The 20,509-nt window shown below is 39.5% G+C and overlaps 1 protein-coding gene and 1 pseudogene across 1 annotated transcript; both read right to left on the bottom strand.

The window, feature by feature from the left end:
* Window positions 1–14,135: 14,135 nt before the first annotated feature.
* LOC103436239 (probable amidase At4g34880) lies at window positions 14,136–16,750 on the bottom strand. The gene is made up of 5 exons (XM_008374663.4): window positions 16,146–16,750; window positions 15,468–15,682; window positions 15,076–15,315; window positions 14,779–14,977; window positions 14,136–14,603 (listed from the first exon to the last, which is right to left on the bottom strand). Exons 1-5 carry the CDS (start codon window positions 16,671–16,673, stop codon window positions 14,247–14,249), a joined length of 1,539 nt encoding a protein of 512 aa, XP_008372885.3. The 5' UTR covers window positions 16,674–16,750; the 3' UTR covers window positions 14,136–14,246.
* A 111-nt stretch (window positions 16,751–16,861) lies between these two features.
* LOC103436263 (probable amidase At4g34880) lies at window positions 16,862–19,832 on the bottom strand (annotated as a pseudogene).
* Between the last annotated feature and the right edge of the window lie 677 nt (window positions 19,833–20,509).

Raw genomic sequence — 20,509 nt, 5'->3', positions numbered from 1 at the left:
TGTGAGGAAAGATGGCAATCTTTCCAGCCAAAAAGGAAAGGCAAAGCAAAAGAAAATTAAACACATTGATGGCATATTATGAAAGAAGAAAAGGAAAAGTAGTACATGATGATGAAGTGTGGGAACAACATCATGACAAATGATGATGAGTCATGCTTTCCCCCCTCCTTGGATTCGGCTGAAAACATCCCCCTATTTGGATTCAGCTGAAAACATCCCACTCAGTCGACAAAAAAAAAAAAAAAAAAAAAAAAAAAAAAAAAAACACAAAAAAAACAAAAAATAAACAAAAAAATAAACAAAAAAATAAAAAACAAAAAAAAAACAAAAACAAAAAAAAAAACAAAAAAGGGCCTAGGCCTCCACTTCTTTGGGCCTAACACATCTTCATAACAAAAAAAACAATATATGAAGAACGAGCCTTGGGTTACCACTTCGAAAAGAAACAAGTGAAGTTTTCCTACTCATGACATTGACTACTAGCTAGACACCTCATTCGGCAACTCTCTTCGCCTGAAGACTTGGGGGACTCCCACCATATGCTACTGCACCTTGACACTCGGCAGTCTCACAACCACTCAGTGACTTGGATTTTTCAAGTCTCCAACCGAGAAGTTTTCCTCACTCGGGAAATTAAGGGAACACTACCTCAAACTACATGCTTCACTCACAAAGCTTCAACAATACAGGTTTCAACAAAAGCAAAAATTCAAAGAACTTTATGAAGAAGGCTTTGGTGTATTTAACACAATATGTTGAAATGAACCAAAGCTTATTTATTAATATTTTCGATAAGCCACAAATATGTACATATACATGAGTCAAAATAAACAAACAAAATGAAGCCTTCACAAAGGTTGCTTAGGGGAAGTCTCAGCAGTCGGTAGAGCCCCAGAAAGAGAAAGCACCGGAGGGTGGTTATCCGGAGCCTCAGTACTTGACAAAACCCCAGAAGGAGGAGGCATTGGAGGTTCATCATTTGAAGCTTCATTACCAGGTACAGCCCCAGAGGACGAAGGCAATAAATGCCTTTGGAACAAACCCACAAACCGCTGATGATCAAGTAAAACCTTACCATCAGATTCCTTCATCTGGTCAAGCTTCCTCTTCATGTTTGTAGCATAGTCATGGGCGAGCCGGTGCAACTGCTTATTCTCATGCTTGAGCCCTCTAATCTCCTGTTTGAGACTCATCACTTCAGCAGCCAATGATTCAACTTGGCGGGTTCTAGCAAATAGGCGTTGGGCCATATTAGACACAGAACCTGCACACTGAACACTAAGAGCCAGAGAGTCCTTAACAGCCAACTCATCAGACCGTTTGGAAAGTAGTCTGTTATCTTTGGGAGTGAGAAGGTTCATGGCCACCACTGCAGCGGTTATATCATTCTTCATCACAGAATCCCCAACGGTAAGAGGACCAGTAGGGGATATGAAGGATGGGCGCCATATGTTGTCTGGAGAAGGCGTGGCTGTCTCTTCTCCAAGGTTCAAGTCAAAACGACGGTCGGAGGGTCCAGACATTTTCAAATGTGTTGAAGAAGGAAGAGGTCAGACAAATCAAGATCTTAGAAGTGCAAGAAATGAGCTTCTACTGGTAGAGATTCAAGTGTGCTGTGGAACTTAATGCCAGCCTCTATAAAAATCTGCACTCGACGGAGCTTCAGAAATCGAAGAGGCGTTTGCTTTCTCAAAAGCTGGGCTGCTCAGAGACCACGAGGGCCGATCTCAGAAATCGAAGAAGCACCTGCTTTTTCAGCCTCGTCAGCACCTGTCACATGCACAATCAGCTTTGCGGAAATTACGGGCAATCTGTCGAAGATTTCTGGTGAAGTAGAAAGCACGTGAATCTTACTGTTCAATCACCGCTCTCCATATGCACCATCAACTCCTCGGGTACCACATATAACTTTGTCAAAGATCTCTGACAAAGTTTAGGCACGAGAATTTCGAAGTTCCAGCTACCCTACTATTACCCATAAGGGTAAAGGAACAGCACCACTGCTTGACAACTGGAAAGTCCCTATATGTGTCGACCTCCGTGTTTTGCGGCAAGACAGGTTGGCAAGAACGTCCAACCTTTACTCACATTCGAGAAAAGACTCCCAACATAATTACTTTCTCAAAAACCGGAGTAGCACCGCTTTCCGAATCTCGAGAGTCAGATCCTCGACGGGATTGCTTGTTCGAAAACCGAAAAGGCACAACTCTCGGAACTTCGAGAGCCAGATTTCCTTAGATAAAGCTTGTCTGTAATCTTCACACGTAACATCAGCTTTCCAGATACCACATACCACTTTTTCAAAGTGCTCTGACAAAATTAAAACACGTGAAGCTGGCAGCTCCCACTACATTGCTGTGACCAAGAAGGGTAAAGGAATAGCATTACTACTTGTTATTGGGAAATCCCTATATACATTGACCTCCCTCCTCAACGGACAGGCAAACCTGCAAAAATGCTCAACCCTTTCTCGCATTCGAAAAGGCACCCTCAACATAACCTCTCGAAATACTCAGCTTTATTTCCCCCCGATAATACCTCAGCAAATAAGCCACACCAAGAACAAGAGTATCTCATATCATCAGGGTCGAAAGCAAGAGTATCCCATATCATGCTTTCTCCCTGTCTTTGTCTTTGTCCTTGTCCACACCTGCAGGATAAGGAGAAAGAGAGCAGTCAGTCGGAACCTGAAATCAAACCTCCAATTTGGAACTGACTGCCTGGAGCCTTTGCCTGGTTGCTTACTTAGCATTGCTCTCGAGTACTCATCCTCAACTGCTGTCAAGGTCACGAATTCCACCGGCAAATACCTCATGACAGTTGATCAGATATTGGCTCTTTACACTGAAGCTGCCAAGCGTGGATGAGTCACTATGAAGGAATGTTCTGAAGGACCATTTAAATGCAAAGGTTGCACACCACTTCTGCCATGCAAAAGATTGAAGCAGAAGGTTCAACGGTGAGCTGAAACAGATCACTACAGCACGACACCTTTCCATACCACATTCATTATTCCGTCAACAGCAAAAGTATCCCATATCATCAAGGTCGAACGTACTCTAGATTTGATGGACTTGTTTTGACCCTCAAATTTTTGAGTCGGCCTTATACTCTGAAGGGCACCAGAAAACCCTCCAGCACAGTTCAAGAATAAGCCTGTGGAAAGTTACTTCTTCAAAAGCAAAAGTATCTCATATCATCTCTTATCCATTTGCTTCTCCTTATCCTGGCAGTTGAATGAGAGACAAGGAGAAGGAGAACAATCAACCGGAAGCCGAAGTCAAACCTCTGATCCTGGGTTGCTTACTTGGAAGTTTGACTGCTTACCTTGTCTGTCACCTCTTTCGGCAGATCTCCTAGCTCGGCGACTTGGGGGACTCCTACTATAGGGTTTGTATCACACTTGACTAAGCCCGAAACTACAACTAAGCTTCAAGTGAAATTGATACATTACCTTGTGCGTCAACATCAGCTAAATACACCATTCCCGGATGGAGGAAAGGTACTTCCAGAGAAGGGCAGATGAAGATCAGACCACACTTCGGTACTTAGAAGTTTCGTGATTACTCAAGGGATTGGATCTTGCAAGTCCCCAACCGAGGAGTTTCCCTCACTCGGGAACTTAGGGGAGCACTGTTTGTACCATACTTGACCAATCCCGAAACTACCGAGCACCGGCCAACGCTATACTGTCAAGGACCCAGAAGAGTTCCCCTCCGACCAGGAGGCCAATCACTACTCGACACGTGTCAAGATTAGAAGCCAATCAGAGCGCAGCACGTGTCGACATCAAGAACCAATCATAACATGACACATGTCAATGTGACAAAGCTACAAGTTTTTCTATAAATAGGGGTCATTCCCCCACAATATGGCCTAATGCCATTTGTGTTAAATCATTCACAAGAACTCACTAAATTGAGAGCTTGATCCTTTGTACTTGTGTAAGCCCTTCACTACTAATAAGAACTTCTCTACTCCGTGGACGTAGCCAATCTGGGTGAACCACGTACATCCTGTGTTTGCTTCTCTGTCTCTATTCATTTACGTACTTATCCTCACTAGTGACCGAAGCAACCAAGCGAAGGTCGTAAATTCAACATTTTCTGTTGGTCCAAAGTCCTCACAGATTTTGTGCATCAACAAAAATATATATATATATATATAAAAAAAAATTGCCATCCTCAACCTCTTCTTCCGGATCTCCCTCACAACCTCTCATCCCATCCCTTTGCTCAATCTTTCTTTCTCCAACCTCCACAACGCTCCCTCCCACACCTCCCGCTTCCATAATCAAGCTTTTTTATTTCCTAGCTCGCACATCCCTCCCACCCCCGATCTGCTGATCCCCATAAATCCTCATTTGTCACTCTCGTTAATAGGTGTTTGGATGGAAATTTAATGCTGGGCTTTGTGAGGATGGAGGCCCAAGAATGCAAAAGCAAAAGTAAGATTGGGCTCGGACAAGTCGACAGGCCCAAGAAGAATTAAAACCATTTTAGCAAGGTATAGGCCACATGCCTATGTTAGAAGTGATGGGCAACATAAGGGCATCTCACCATCAGCCAAAAAAACACTTTTCAAGGGTATGGATGGTAAATGTCTATAAAAGCATAAAGGGACACCAGAGACAAGTTCATACCCAGAAAGCTGTGTTTTGTCCAGACTTTGCCCTTTTTAGTCATAGATTCCCCATAGAAAGCCACCTTTTGTCAAGTTTAGAAGCTCTGCTACCTTCCCTTAGTATTGTAGTATTGAATCCCTTTAGGAAACCCTTTTTACATTTCATTTTCCAGTGTCTACAACCTCTATAAACATAAAGAAAAGTGGTTGCAAGAAGTTGAACATTGCCCGACAAGATTAAATCTTGTCCGAGTCTCTTTTGTTTGTACTTACATAAAGTAGATCTGTTGTTTAATGCATATCTCATTATGTTTTAAAATCACTTTCAACTGTTTTTCATTTGAAGTCTCATTTGTGATCAAATCCGGCTAAACTAATGAACCTGTTTTCTTTAAAGCAAACTGTGATAAAAGAAATGGTTGGAAGGACCTTGAACCCTCTTCATTTTGGACATACAATATCATGAGTAAAGGTCCTTGTTTACAAGGCAAGAAAAATAACCTTATGCAGACTTAACTCATCTGTGACAATTCAATAAGATTAAGAAGTTTAAAGTAACTTGTGGCGCAAGTAATGAACCCAATAAATAATCAATAAAGACAGTCTATTATATAAGGATAGCAGTGCCACGCTCAGATCTATGTTAGCTTTGATTGTAAGCTTCAAGGCCTAACAAAGGCCCTACAAAGGCACCTTTCAAACTAACAGCAAACTCATATTGCAGCACACCAAGCAACAAACCTTGCCCGACAGGCAAGAGCCCTGGGGAGCTATGCGAGGGACAGATCCAGCCCGAACAATAGGTTCTACAAGTAGCTAAAACATCGTTTGTTAAAAAATATATATATATATAGTGTTAATGGTCTATTAAGTGTAAAAACACGTGTTGAAAAATTAAGTAAGAAGACATAGACGGAACATGCATTCTGAGACAGCAGGCCACAAAGCTTTTTAAGAGTGTATAAAGTTTCTTTCCACTTACTTCTACATCTTTTCTAAAATTGTATGTTGGTTAAGAACAAAAGTTAGGAATGTTTGATAATCATAGATTTGAAGAAGTTTTCAAAACAAATGCTTATATTATCACGTTGTGAATCTCAATCTTGCATGTAGAAATTAGAGATACAAACAACATTACAACCAATTATTTGACCAATGGTCACCATTTCTTTTCTAGGACATATGACAAATTGCTAACTATTTTGAGTAGCCAAAGTAATTAGCTACTGCAAAACCAAAAATAATTTCGTCTTAGGATAGTTGAGAGATGTAACAGTCGATCAATCGGTAGAATGTCGTTGTTTGACCAATATATAGGTGTCAATCAATCGACGACACCCGCATGCCGCAAAGTATTTCGTACTTTTGGTTCCGTTATGGAGTTCCTTCTAAGAAAATATAAATGTTAGTTTTAAAAATAAAATGCCAAATTTTAAAAGTGAAATTCTTTCTCTAAGTTTTTGGAGCTGAACTATATTTTGTGAATGGTGTTCAGCTATTCGCACATATGCTTTTTTTTTTCTTTTTTGTACGAGGGAATTTTATTGATATCAAAAAAAAGGTACACCTAGTAAGGGGGAACGTAAACTTAACTCCTCATAATACAAGAAAAAATGATTAAAAAATACATGAAAATAAGGGGGGGACATAAACCTTACCCTTCTAGAAACAAAAACAACACAGATACAAGGAAAAGATAGGGAGAACATGAAATCTAACCCCTCTAAAGCCGAACCTAAAGGTCTAAACCTGCAAAACAAAACAAGCAACATCACAAGGTTAAGAAACAAATTAAGAAAGTGAAACAAACCTGTATGCCGAGATGCTCATTAATTTGAGAAGCGAAAGCCAAGCAAGCCAACATAGTATGAAAACAAAGCAAGACGAACCGCCATTGGAGGGAAATCATGCCCATATAACAAAATTGTTCGCAACTACATTTCATTTGCAATATATGTGGGAGGCATAGAAAGTCATCTTCCGAATAACACTGAAAGAGTCACTTTCAAGCCAATGGCAATGCCAACCCTTTTTTTTTTTTTTTTTTTTTTTGGTAATCTTTTTTTTGGGAGGGGGTGAACATTCCAAAAACACTAAACTATCTAAGAAGTACAAACAAGGTGGTTCTTATCAACTCCCAAAATATCATCAGACAAGAGATCACCAATCCAAATAGGAAGTTCTTCACGAAAACAAAAGCCCAGATCAAGGTTGTAGCTTCAATTGGCTAAACAATCTGTCACATAATTCCGCTCTGTAAATATGCTTGAGTTGAGAGTATTCGAATTGGTTCAAAATCTCATGGCAATTACACAAAAAAGACGTGAGAGGATGAAAAGTAGCAACCTCAGCCAGCAGCATAGCCTGCATTAGATTCACAGAAGTAGCGGAATCCATTTCCACAATAATCCAAAATATCCCTTTATCAGTTGCAAGATAAGGCCAAAGAACAAACCCCAATTTCATCTTCAAGAACTTGACCTTACCCAAATTGACAGTAAACCCACCTATCCAATCACCAGAAGAATCACGGATAATAGCATTAGCCCCAATTCTACCTAACCCACTCATTCTAGAGCCATCCACGTTCAATTTAAAACATCCCATCGTAGGAGGATCCCACTTAAGAAGAGTATGAACTTTCTAAGAAACAACCATATCAGCTTTCTCAGCTTGGTAAGCATTATGCCACTCCACGACATTCAAATAATCAACCCCTTTTAGGATCAATAGGGAACTGAAAATTATCATGAAAAATATGATTGTTCCTCCATTTCCAAATATTCCACAACACAAAAGCAAAGATGTCACACCAAGCAGCATGATCATACCATTTTTCTTTAGATAATAAATTAGCCATCAACCACTCATACAAATCAAGACTAAAGGAATGACTAACCTGATTAAGAACAAAAGCAGCTGAACAAACACCTTGAGCCCTGCCACAATCCCTTAAAAGGTGCAAAATAGATTCCTCAGGCCAAGAACAATAACTACACGAAGCATCTGTAGTCATATTTCTTCTAGCTCCCTGAGCATTAGTGAGGAGTTTCCCCTTGAAAATAAACCATAAAAATATTTTCAATTTAGGCAGAATATTCCATATAAATTTCCATCCCACCTTAGGCCACCAATCACCTAATAGAACAAACTATAGGCAGACTTCACATTGAAGGAACCATTAGAAGTAGTCTTCCAAATTCGACAGCCACCCTTGGCATTAAAAATACCAATGGGAAAACTAATAATTCGTTGAACAAGGTCTTCACTCACAACAACTCTGAGCTTAGGAATATCCCACCGCCCATCTTTGAAAAAAATCAGAAACAACACAATTATGATTCTGACTATTAAGAGCCATTTCATGATGCATTAAAGGTTGATCTATAATCCAAGAATCCTTCCAAAACTGAACTTTATTACCCCTCCTAACTTTCCATGTCATACCTTTACAAAGCAACTTAGTACCATAAAGCACCCCCTTCCAAGTTGAAGACCATGCACCCTTATCACAAACATCATGACTAAGAATAGACTCACCTTTCAAGTATGTAGAATCAATAAATTTTAGCCCATAGCCCGTGATCTTTACAATGAAGCCTCCAACCAATCTTAGCTAGAAGGGCTTGATTCATTTCTGCATATTTCTTATAACCAAGACCATTTTTATTCTTTAGTCTACAAACAAGGTCCCATTGACACAAATGAACCTTATGGTGCCGTTCAGTATCCCCCCCCCCCCAAAAGAAATTTATGTTAAGATTATCAAGGTCCTCACACACATTGACAGGAAGCTTGGAGATTTGCATCACATAGACAGGAATTGAAGAAGTCATAGCTTGAATAAGGGTAGCTTTACCAGCCGAGGACAACACTTTGCTCTTCGAGGAAGCTAATTTCTTACAAACTTTGTCAACAACAAAGCTATAGGTAGAAGAAGTGACCTTAGAATGCACAATAGGCACTCCCAAATAATTACCAAGATCATTAACAAGAGGGGAGCCACAAATGGAGCTAATCTTGCTAGCAGTTTCTTTGCAAGTGTTAGTAGTAAATGACAGATTTGTGTAAATTCAGCATCTGACCAGAAGCATTACAAAACCTTTCCAGACACAGTTTCATAATTCTAGCTTGATTAAAAGTAGCCTCAGAAAACAAAATTAGACCATCTGCAAAAAAATTAAATGAGACACACTTGGCCCCGATTGAGAAGTTTTCACAGGCTTCCACCCTCTTCTTCGAATGCAACAAAAATAAGATGAGACAACTTCTCAATCCACAACATGAACAAATAAGGAGAAAGAGGATCTCCTTGCCTTAAACCATTTGTAGGAATGAACTCATCAGTCAACTCCCTGTTCAAACAAATCTAATACTTATCGGAAGAAACACAAGCCATAATAAGCTCAATAAAAGAATGAGGTAGCCCTACCTCATGAAGCACATAATCGATAAACTTCCAACTAAGATTGTCATAAGTCTTAGACAAATCAATCTTCAAACCAATAAATCCTTTTTGACCTTTTGAGATTTTAAACTTATGCATTACCTCCTAAGCAATCAGAATGTTATCAGTTATGTGTCTACTGGGAACAAAGCTAACCTGATTCGAACTGATTAAATCCGGGAGAATAGGCCTTAGTCTAGCAACAATAACTTCAGAACAATAACTTTAGAAATGATCTTATAGAGAGTGTTACATAGACTGAGAGGCAGAAATTGAAGCATAGTTTGAGGATTATCCACTTTAGGAACCAACACAATCAATGTATTATTTAAGCCATCCGGAAGTCTTCCTCTGTGAAAAGCATCAGAGACTAAATTATATAAATCACCTCCATAATGGGACCACTGATTCTGATAAGAACCCGAAGGAAAACCATCAACATCATGAGCCTTAAAGCTACCAATATTGAAAAGGCTTTCTTTCACTTCTAGAGGAGTAACATTTATATTTAAAGAGGCACAATCATCAGGACAAATAACAGGGAAAAGACTAGGAAGACCTCGGACTTGACGAGAATATTGACCATGAGAAAACAACTTTTGAAAATAAGCGACAGCAGTAGCCTTTATGCCTTCGGTATCTTCCACCCATACCCCATGATCAATTTTCAAACCTTCAATTATGTTCCTTCTCCTCCGAATGATAGTGGCAAGTTGGAAAAATTTAGTATTCGTATCACCTTCCTCAACCACTTTAGTCTAGATTTTTTATGCCAGAAAATTGCTTCTTGCGCCAGGAGCTCATTGAACTTCGCAATCAGCTTATCTTCCAAATTACTAAGATAAACATTAGGACCACTACATAACACCTTCTAAATACCTTCTAACCTAGCAAGGAGCCTGTTTTTCTTCTGTCTTAGATGACCAAACACCTCATAATTTCACGTTTTTAGAGGAACAACCAGAGTACAAGTTTTGTCCACAGCAGACCCACAAGAATTCTCCCAAATATTAGAAACTTACTCACAAAAATTCTCATGTTTGCCCCACATTGCTTCAAACCAAAAAGACATCAAAGAAGTAGAAGACATGAAACCAAACTTCAAGCATATCTTAATAGGGCAGTAATCAAATTTCGTGTTGGGTAAATGCCAAACATAAGCTTAGGATATAAAATTCACCCTAAATTACAAAAAGCTCTGTCAATTCTTTGAAATGCTTTTTATTGGTCTAAGTGTATTTAGGACAAGTAAAATCCAAGTCAATCATACCATGATTATCCACCCACCTTTTAAACCCCTTTAATATGCACAGATGAGCAACCCCAATTTTGTCATTAATACTCAACATATCATTAAAGTCCTCTGCAAGCAACCAGGGCATTTGATGGCATTCAGCAACAAAATCCAAATACTCCCACAACCTATCCCTTTTAGCAACACAAGGACTAGCATAAATTGCAGTGAATATCCAAGAAGCATTTCCATAACTTTAAACACAAACAGAAATAGACTAATCAGAGATTCATAAGTACCAATCAAATCAAATTGAACCTTTTTATCATCCCACAGTAACCACAACCCTCCAGAGAAATCAACAACATCCACAATCTCATAATTGGAATATCCCAAAGATTTCACAACAAATAAAGCTTTACTACCACTAATTTGTGGCTCACACATAAACATCTTCATACGATGATTATGAATTAAATTTTGCACATTGGTAGAAAATTGGGTGCATCCTTCACCTCGAGCATTCATCATAAACAAAATCAAGAAAAGATAAGACAAAAGGCCTAAGCCCATCAAAGACCGAGAGGTATACCTTCAACATTGTTGAAGGCAAAACCTGACAAATTCCCACCTGGAATGCATTGCTGACCATTCATCAAATCCATAATCTCATTTTGATCTAATCCCTCAGACAATTCCTCATCATTAGAAACAGAATGATCCAAGATATTAGGGGGTTGATGACAGAAGATAAACACCCATTTCTCTTTAGAAACATGTTGACCACTAGCTCACCCAGCATCTTGATGAGAGAGCCAGGATCATCAACCTTCTTTCCATCAATATTCATTTCCCTATTTGTAGCAAGAGCCCCCTAATTAAATTTCATTTTTTTCACAACCATCTTAGGACTTGCATCAACAATAGAGTTAGCAACCACATTTTTATTAGAGTTATCATTAATAATTGGTCGAACCTCATTCCTTTTAGCACAATGCCAACCCTATTGATATGCAAACTCTATACCAAAATAATTGCTGATAATTCTACCAAAAAAAAAAAGTTGCAATGACCAATCCCTTGGCAGACACCACCAAGGGACTGACCATGACAATCTAAAAAAAACTCTGCAACAAGCAGCAGAACCAGGATTTTCTTTAGACAAACCATTTGTATCAAGTTTAATCCAAAAAAACCAAGGGGAAGACCAAAACACACGAAGAATAGTTGGCACCTTGCAAGGGATAGATGGGATCATTAGAGAAGAAATGATACGAGAGTCAAAACCCGGAGAGTAACTAAGAATAAACTTCTTACCATGAACAATCCCAGAATTGATGGACATGCAAAGACGATAAAAATAGATTGGGCGACCCTCGAAAATAAACTATTTTAAGCTTTCCATAGTAGAAAGGCCCACAAAAATCTAGAGATTGTGCAACTATTGGAAAAAGGGCTTACGTACATAGGCATCCTAAAAAACAGCCAATGAATTTGAAAATGACCAAGATGTACCAAATTAATATGCTAACCACCTCTAAAGCTACCTAGGTATCTAGCACTCGAAGAAATGATGAAAAGTAGATTCCTCAAAGCTATGACATAAACAACAAATGGATGCCAAAGAAATTCCACGTTTTTGTAGTGCATCTTCGGTAGGAAGTTTGTCATGAAAGCCGCCAAACCAAAATAGACAGTTAAGGCGGAATAAAATGTCCCTAAATAACCTTGGCCCAAGTACAATCTCTACATTTTTTCCAAAATTTCAATTCGTGTTTATAGTAATTAATTATTTCATTAAATCCACCATCATATTACAAGCAAAATATTGCCCGTCAAAATTGTTCAATGCTGATCATTTCAATAGTGAATACACTCAATAATAGAATCGTCATTCGTAACACTAAAATAATGGGTCTTGAACTTTGCAAACACTCTAGCGATTATAAACCTCTCCTTAATAAATATACCATCAGTAAAACCAAAATCATCGTACGTCAAGTTCACATACCCTAGCTTGCTATCGTCATAGACTTATGACACATAGAGCCCTTGCACGTTTCTAATCACTTTAAAAGTGCGCTCGAGGCCTTCTGGAAGCGGATTGTAGATGGCCCACATGCTGCTACATGGCATGGGCGACTTGTCGCATTTCGGTTTTACTAAGGATAAATTTACGGGGAGCTCTTTCAATATGTTTTCGCAGACTCAAGTGACAGACGAGGAGGCTGATTGAGAGGTGGCGATTATGGGAGGCAGATGGAGGTTTAGAATGGCTAGAAAGTTTGTGAAGTTCAAGACCCATTATTTTAATGTTACCGATGATGATTTTAACATTGAGGATAATGTCTCTCTCTTTCACCATTAAAATGAGCATTGAGTAATGTTGAAGGGCAATATTTTGTTTGTAATATGAAGGTTGATTTAATGGAGTAATTAATAACAATTAAACCAAAGTCAATGTAGACCGTAAAGTGTTTGGACTTGATTCCTTAGCGAAGCTTGAAGTGTTTGGACATATTTGACAACGCCATCTAATGCGAAGCCCGTTACCTATATGTGGGTGTTCGTAAGGAAGCGTAATGAGTGTGTTGCAAAGCACGCCTTGTGGAGCAAGGCTTCTCTCAACACCCTGTAATTGACTACAACGTACTAATGTCAATGTAGACCGTAAAATGTTTGGACTTGATTCCTTAGCTAAGCTTGAAGTGTTTGGACATATTTAATTAACAACGCCATCTAATGTAAAGCCCGTTGGCTACATGTGGGTGTTCATAAGGAAGCATAATGAGTACATTACAAAGCACGCCTTATGGTGCAAGGCTTCTCTCAACGCCCTGTAGTTGACTACAAGGATGTCATAACGTTCTGCTACCTTATCAGTCTAATAGCTTCCAAGAAACTAAGTATGTAGCTCATGGACGTGGTCACAACACATCTCTATGGGGATCTAGATAGTATGAAAGTTCTTGAAGGACTTGCATTGACTAGTTCAAAAAGTTTACGACCATGGAAAACATTTTCTATTTGATTTAGACGTTTGGTATGAATTAAAGCAATCCAGACGAATGTGATATAACCGTCTTAGCGAGTATTTGATTAGTCATGGATATGTGAATAACAAGTTATGCCCTTGCATGTTCATTAAGAAGTCATATCCTGAAGTTGCAAGTGTTGTAGTCTTAGTTGATGAGATGAATCTCATTGGAACTCTAAAGGAGCTTGAAAAAATTTCTCGCACCTGTAGTCAAAATTTGAGATGAAGGATCTTGGAAAAAAAAACTCAATATTGTCTTAGACTAGAGATAGAGTGTTGTTCGGATGGTATTCTGTTCCACCAATTGAACTACATCCAAAAGGTGTTGGCCACGATAACAAGGATAAGGCAAAGCTTTCGAGTACTCCCATAGTTGTCCGAACTCTGGATGCAAAACGAGATCAATTTTGTCCTAAAGATGAAGATGAAGAGATATTGAAACCTAGAGTTCCTTACCTAAGTGCAAGCTTTATGATGAACTTTCTTGCCTTACAAGTAATGATGATCAGATATATTGATATATTGATAATTTGATCTAAAAATGAATAGGCAAAAAGTGGTTTCACCTCTAATGGATAAGAACAATCAATCTAAAACAGAACAAAATAATATATCAGAACATGGACTGCTCATATCAGATTAGAATGTGAATAATGCTAAACCATGTTTTGCATTGAAAGACTAAACATCATTTAATCCTTTAAACTATTATGCAAGGCTTTAGTTTTGTGGACAACACATATCAAGTGACGTGATAGCATGTATAGATGTTGGGTTGCACATATGAATAGCTGTTTAGTAAGATGATATCTTCATTAAATTCTTTAATGTAGAATGCTCTTAGCTCATTTATAGATATTACAATACACCACCGTTCACGATTCGAAAACAATAACTCTAAAGCTTCAAGGCAGAAATGGAGGAGCCTTTCTAACTTTAGTAGCTTGCTCAAAGCCATAGGCAATCTGTATAAGCTTTGGCTCAGAACCCTTCAGTCCCCCAAATGTTATCCCAAAAGGTACACCCTTCTTGTCAAACCCAGCAGGGACACTGATTCCTGGGAATCCCCCAATTGCAAGCACGGGTGAAACATCTGATCCAGGAGTCACCAATGCATCTAACCTGTTGTCCTTCAACAATTTCTCAAATCCATCCTTTGTCAGCTTTGCCAAATTCAACAATGCTGCCTTTTCATTGTTTCCTATCCCATTTGTTGCTTGGGCTGCAAGAAAAATATCTTGCCCAAATTCCTTGATCATTTCCTGGAAAATCAATCAAAGCATAATGGTCACCATTTAGGAAAGGCTTGAGTAAGTCTACGTCGATGAAGGAAAATTCTTGGCTCCATACGTATGTGAAGTCATTCCTCCTTAATGTAAGGATAAATGACTTTTTACATGTAAAGAGCCAAAAAAAAAAAAACAAAAATGTACTTACCACACCCGAGAACTTGAGGTTGAAGGCAATTACATCTGCTAAAGATCGAACCGGAGATACTACTAGGTCTTTTAAATACGCATTCAAGGCTAGTTTGAACTCAGCCAGTGAAGCTATGGCTTCCCCACTCAAATTGAAGTTCAATATAACATCAATGTTAGCTATTTCTAGATGGTCTACCAATACAGCACCTTCGTGCCTGCAATTTTGCAAAAAACAACAGGGTTCTTCACAAATAAGCTCCTCGAAGGCTAACGGGTTGATAGAATAGCAGTTGGGAAGAGCAAATGTTTTTACCTTAGAGTCTTGAAATGTTTCTCAAACGATTGAAGTTGGAGAGATCCGCTGCCAGAAGTGAAGAACGGATTCCTGACTATTCCCAATCTCTTACCTTTGAGTCCATATCTCTGAAGGAATTGTTTATAGCCACCACGCGGAATGTACTTGGATGCCTCTCGGGTTGCTTGATCATTGTAGTCATAGCCTACAATGGCGTCAAGAACATCAACCGCGTCTGACACTGTCCTTGTGATGGGTCTGATACAATCAAACACAACGCGATTCATTAGTAACCGTTGCCAAATATTGTTGAAACAAGTAATGAACATTACACTTGCAAAATATATTTTATGACATCTGATTATCTATCATATACTCCAATTTTATTGCTGATTAATTAACATAATTACCCAATGGTGTCCTGTCTGGGAGTTACCGGGATCACCCCAGCACGGCTGGTGAGACCAACGGTTGGTTTGATGCCCACTACAGAGTTGAAACTTGCCGGACAAAGTATTGAGCCATCAGTCTCAGTCCCCAGAGTTACTGCTACCAAATTTGCCGCAGCTGAAATTGCAGGTCCACTGCTTGAGCCACATGGAGTTGCTGATAGCACATAAGGGTTCTGTTCACAACACCAACCATAGTGCATTTGTATTATAACGAAATGTTACAGAAATAGGCATAAACAAAACCGGTTACAAACTTTTGTTAAAAAAATAATAGAATTGTCAGCATTACATGGACAATAATCAGTAAATAAACCACAGTTTAGTGCCCTTTATTGTCTGTTTAGTGTCCCTATAATTCTATTTGATTAAAAGTTTGTAACCGGTTTTATTTGTGCATAGTTTGAGTAAAAACTTTGAGTTCACAAGCATTACAAACTTATAATAAATAAAAAAATAGAATCGCCAACATTACACAGACAATTATCCGTATATAAACCACAGTTTAGTGCCTTTTATTGTCTGTTTAGGGTCCTTACAATTTTATTTTGTTTTAAAAATTTGTAACTAGTTCTGTTTGTGCATAGTTTGAGTCAAAACTCAGAGTTCACAAGCATTTGACAAGAACTTCATACTGACCTTTCCTTGGCCACCTCTGGGACTCCAACCAGCAGGTGCTGCAAGAGACCTAAAGTGAGCCCACTCACTCAAGCTAGCCTTCCCCAATATGATGGCACCGGCATTCCTCAACCTGGTCACCACGCCAGCATCCCGAGGCACCACGGAACCAAGCAGCGCAAACGAGCCAGCAGTCGTGTTCAGCTTATCTTTCGTTCCAATGTTGTCCTTGAGCAAAACCGGAATGCCATGCAACCCAGAGTAATAATTGGGGCCCTTACTCTTTCGCTGATAGTCGGCCTTATCAGCTTGGTAAAGCACGTCCGGGTTGACCTCTATGACGGCGCTGAGGAGAGGGTTGAGCCGGCGGATTTCTTGAAGGTAGAACTCAACAAGTTTTCTTGAAGTGAGTTGGTTTTGTTTGAAAGCTTGTTGGAGGTCAGAGATTGTAGCTTCTTTAATATAGAACCCATGGACATACAAAGTTTGGGAACCAAATGAAGTTAAAGACAGAAGAATCAAGAGCAACAACGGAAGTTTTGTGGCCATGGAAAGGCAATGGAGTAGCAGATTGCTGAGACAAGTAATTTGCCTAGGTTCTTGATCTAGAATTCATTTAAATAAACAAAAACTTTGGACCAACTGGCAATTTAATTAATCCCAATTTGGCATGGTTTATTTTTTAAATACATGCTAAGACAGTAAAATACATGGTGCAGTCAAATACAACAACGAAATTAGCAGAAAAGGGCTAAGAGCATATAGAATTGAATCAACAATCGGCGAAATTCTGCGGCGTTGCCGGTAGAAGACATAGTCCAGATAAATGCAGACACGGTTTTTAGCATTATATCTTTTGCTAGACACTTGTTTTATGACCAATTCAGAGCCTTGGCCGTCCCAATTCCAGTAGATGTAACTTCTACTGCTTAATTGTTTGTGTTTGGGATTTGATAGGCATTTGTCCTGTACTTTCGCACGCGTTTGGGAAAAATGGTTACTAGGGTTTTGATACATCAACAAATTGTAGGTGGAATCTGTGACTTGATATTACACACATCAGAACAACTTGCAGAACCAGACACTGATTGTTCATGAGCCGCATAATTTTTGTTTTGTTTGCTGTACAGCATGATTGTGAACTTTACTGTTTGGAGGGTCAAGCAGCCTTGTTGAGCCCCTCACGTTGACGGTGTTCTTGCAAGGGACTGTGTTTGAGGTGTTCTCGAGTGGCTAGGCGGGGTCTTTCTTCAGATGTGGTGAAGGTGGGTTTCGAGGACTCAACTTCAGGAGTGACATTGGCAGTGTTGGACATAAATTTGGTCTGAGAACCAACAGGTGGTGGCTTCCTGATCTTAGTTGCTTGCTCAAATGCGTACGCGGCCTCAATCAGCTTTGGCTCCGAACCCTTTAGTCCCCCAAAGCAAATGCCAAATGGGTACTTTTCAGTGTCATGATATCCTGCCGGCACAACAATGCCAGGAAAACCACCAACTCCGAGGATTGAATGAGCAGAGTTGGAATAAGTTACCAAGGCATCTAGGCTCTCATCTTTCGTCAACTTCTCAAATCCATCTCTAGACAATCTTGCTAAATTTGACAATATTTCTTGCTCTTTTGCTCCTATACCGTTAGTCTTCTCAGCCGCTTCTAAGAGATGTTGTCCATATTCACTTAACTTTTTCCTGCAAATGACCATTTAGTTTCATTCGTAATTTGTTCGTCCATGGTTATCGAATGCACTTAGTTTAAACTTGTTTGCACACAATATTTTGGGATAACAAAATGACGAAGACGTCAATGCATAAACAAAGAGTCTTGTAGTCAGTACTCATACTCACCAAAACTGAGTTATTCTTGTTGAATGCTATCACGTCTCTCAAACTTCTCACCGGAGATTCAACTAGTTTACTTAGGTATGGGTTCAAGGCCATTTTGAATTCCGCTAATATTGCTACAAGTTCACCGCTCGAAGATGAATCCAGTATATCTTCAATATTGACTATGTCGAGATTCTCAACCAAAACTGCACCTTGTTTCCTACATTGCAGCAAGTAATAGTATATCATATTTATAGACTAGAAAATGTTTTCTGTTACCTCAGTGTGGTAACGTGCTGCTCAAAAGTTTGATTCAAGAACTGATCGTCCTTGACTTGACTAAACAAGCGACTTACTATCCCCAATCTCTTTCCTTTGAGACCATTAGCCCTGAGAAACTGTCCATAGCCACCCACCAGAATGTACTGTGAGGCTTCATTTGTAGCAATATTGTTGCTATCAATGCTGACAATAGCATCCAGGACATGAACAGAATCAGCTACAGTCCTACAGATTGGCCTGTTCCAAGTTCCAAATGATAACTTTGTTACTCTCAGTTTTGAGTTAATCAGATAAATTAGATGTTACTATTGATGAATTAATACAAAATACCAGAGCAACGGAAAGTGTAAATGTACGATCACTTATAGAAACTGCAAAACTTCAGGCACAGAGTAAATTTGCTAGATAACAATAAGCATCACGTACCCAACTGTGTCCTGTCTTGGACTGACTAGTGAGACCAACGGTTGGCTTGAAGCCTACTACCGAGTTATAACTGGACGGACAGAAGATAGAGCTGTCAGTCTGTGTCCCTAGAGCCACAGCTACCATATTTGCAGATACAGATATTGCTGGTCCACTACTTGATCCACAAACTTCCAGTGATGGATTACAAGGATTCGGCATGTCAAAACAAAATCACGAGTTTGATTCTAGTTCATTCCAAATTTGTTTATTAAATCCACAGATGAAGTACAATTTAGATACTGATCCATGGACCCGAATTTCACAAAAACGGAAATCACATTTACTAATCACAACTCTTAAACAAAACACAGAAACGTTCTAAAGGAGATCACTACTCGGTGCAAACACTAATTTAGCAAAACATATCACTAGTTTTCGGCATTGTGAACAACTAACTATCAGTATAAACAACACAACTTGATGCTGAACAAACCTCGCAGCTTTATAATGCTACTGCATAGATATATCATGTGTTAAAGTTTCAGAAACGGTTAAGTGGGCCACCACTAATCACACCGATATCGTATAACATTTAAGGAGCTGGTAATCAAGTCTAAGTAGAACTCAACACACCTTGGCCGCCTCTGGCACTCCATCCGTCCAGCGCAGAAAACGACCGGATATGCAACCACTCGCTCAAGCTACCCTTTCCTAGAATAACAGCCCCAGAGCTCCTCAGCTTCGCCACAACCCCGGCATCCCTCGGAACTTTGGAACCCAACAGCGCAAACGACCCGACCGTGGTGTTAAGCTTGTACCTGGTTCCAATATTGTCCTTGAGTAGAATCGGAATCCCGTGCAGCTTCGGCAGCGGTCTGCTTCTGGCTGATGGGTTGGATGCCCATTCCCGGCGTTGTTCGTCGGCGGAATCGGCCTGGGAAAGCGCCTGGGTTCACCTCCAGGACCCCTCTGAGATGGCCGTTGAGGGTTTGGATTTTTTCCAGGTAGAACTGAACTAGTTGACGTGAAGTCAGAGTCTTGACCTTGAAAGCAAGCTGGAGGTCGTCAATGGTGGATTCTTCGATTGGGGTTTTGGGTGGTTCGGTTTCGAACCCATTTGAGATTTGGGGTTCAATTATAAGCAGAAACGAGAGGAGAGAGGAGAGTGCAGCCATTGTTTAAAATTCATAATTTTTTTTATATTTCATTTTGTTTAGGAGTGTGCTATTCACACATCATTTTTTAATTCATTAATTTCTGTCCCTAGATCTTCTTCAATTCATTCGATCCGACGATTGAAAATCAAAAAGATATGGGAGAAGTAAAAATGAATGTGTGGATATCACACCCCTTTGTTTATTATTCTGCAAAGAAATCAAGTTTGTTTATGCCCCCTGTTGCAAGCAATCGCGTTGAACAGTGACTCCGGCTCGACTAGTAAGACCAACAGTTGGTTTGAAGCCTACTACCGAGTATCAGATGACAATATAAAGAGTAGTCTAACCTCATGTATAACACATGGCAACAAGCAAGGTGCGTAAAGCATATCTCGTGGGCCAACCTAATCTGATAGAGTGAAGAAAATTAAGGACCTACTATAAAACCAATTGATACGATGAGAAGTCGTCAAACCTCTTGTAAGTTCATGCAAGGTCACTATTCCCGTGGGATCTATTCTCAACAAAACAGAAGATGAAGCCGTCTGTCTCTGTCCCTAGAGCCACAGCTACCGTATTTGCAGATACAGATATTGTTGGTCCGCTACTTATCCACAAACTCTCAGTGACGAATTATAAGGATTCTGCAATAATGCTGCTATAACCAATCAAAAGTGGCTCTAAAGCTTCAAACCTTTAAGTGAAGGAGGCTTCCTAA

The sequence above is a fragment of the Malus domestica genome, chromosome 05 (assembly GCF_042453785.1).
Source record: "Malus domestica chromosome 05, GDT2T_hap1".
NCBI lineage: Eukaryota > Viridiplantae > Streptophyta > Magnoliopsida > Rosales > Rosaceae > Malus > Malus domestica.
The sequence above is the reverse complement of the archived record's forward strand: the minus strand, read 5'-3'. Positions and strand labels throughout refer to the sequence as shown.

Coding starts and splice junctions, on each gene's coding strand:
- LOC103436239 (XM_008374663.4), bottom strand. CDS start 16,673: ATGGCCACAAAACTTCCGTTGTTGCTCTTGATTCTTCTGTCTTTAACT. Junction 15,683..16,145: donor CCAGAGGTGGCCAAGGAAAG/GTCAGTATGAAG, acceptor TGTTGTGAACAG/AACCCTTATGTGCTATCAGC. Junction 14,604..14,778: donor ACCTCAAGTTCTCGGGTGTG/GTAAGTACATTT, acceptor TTGATTTTCCAG/GAAATGATCAAGGAATTTGG.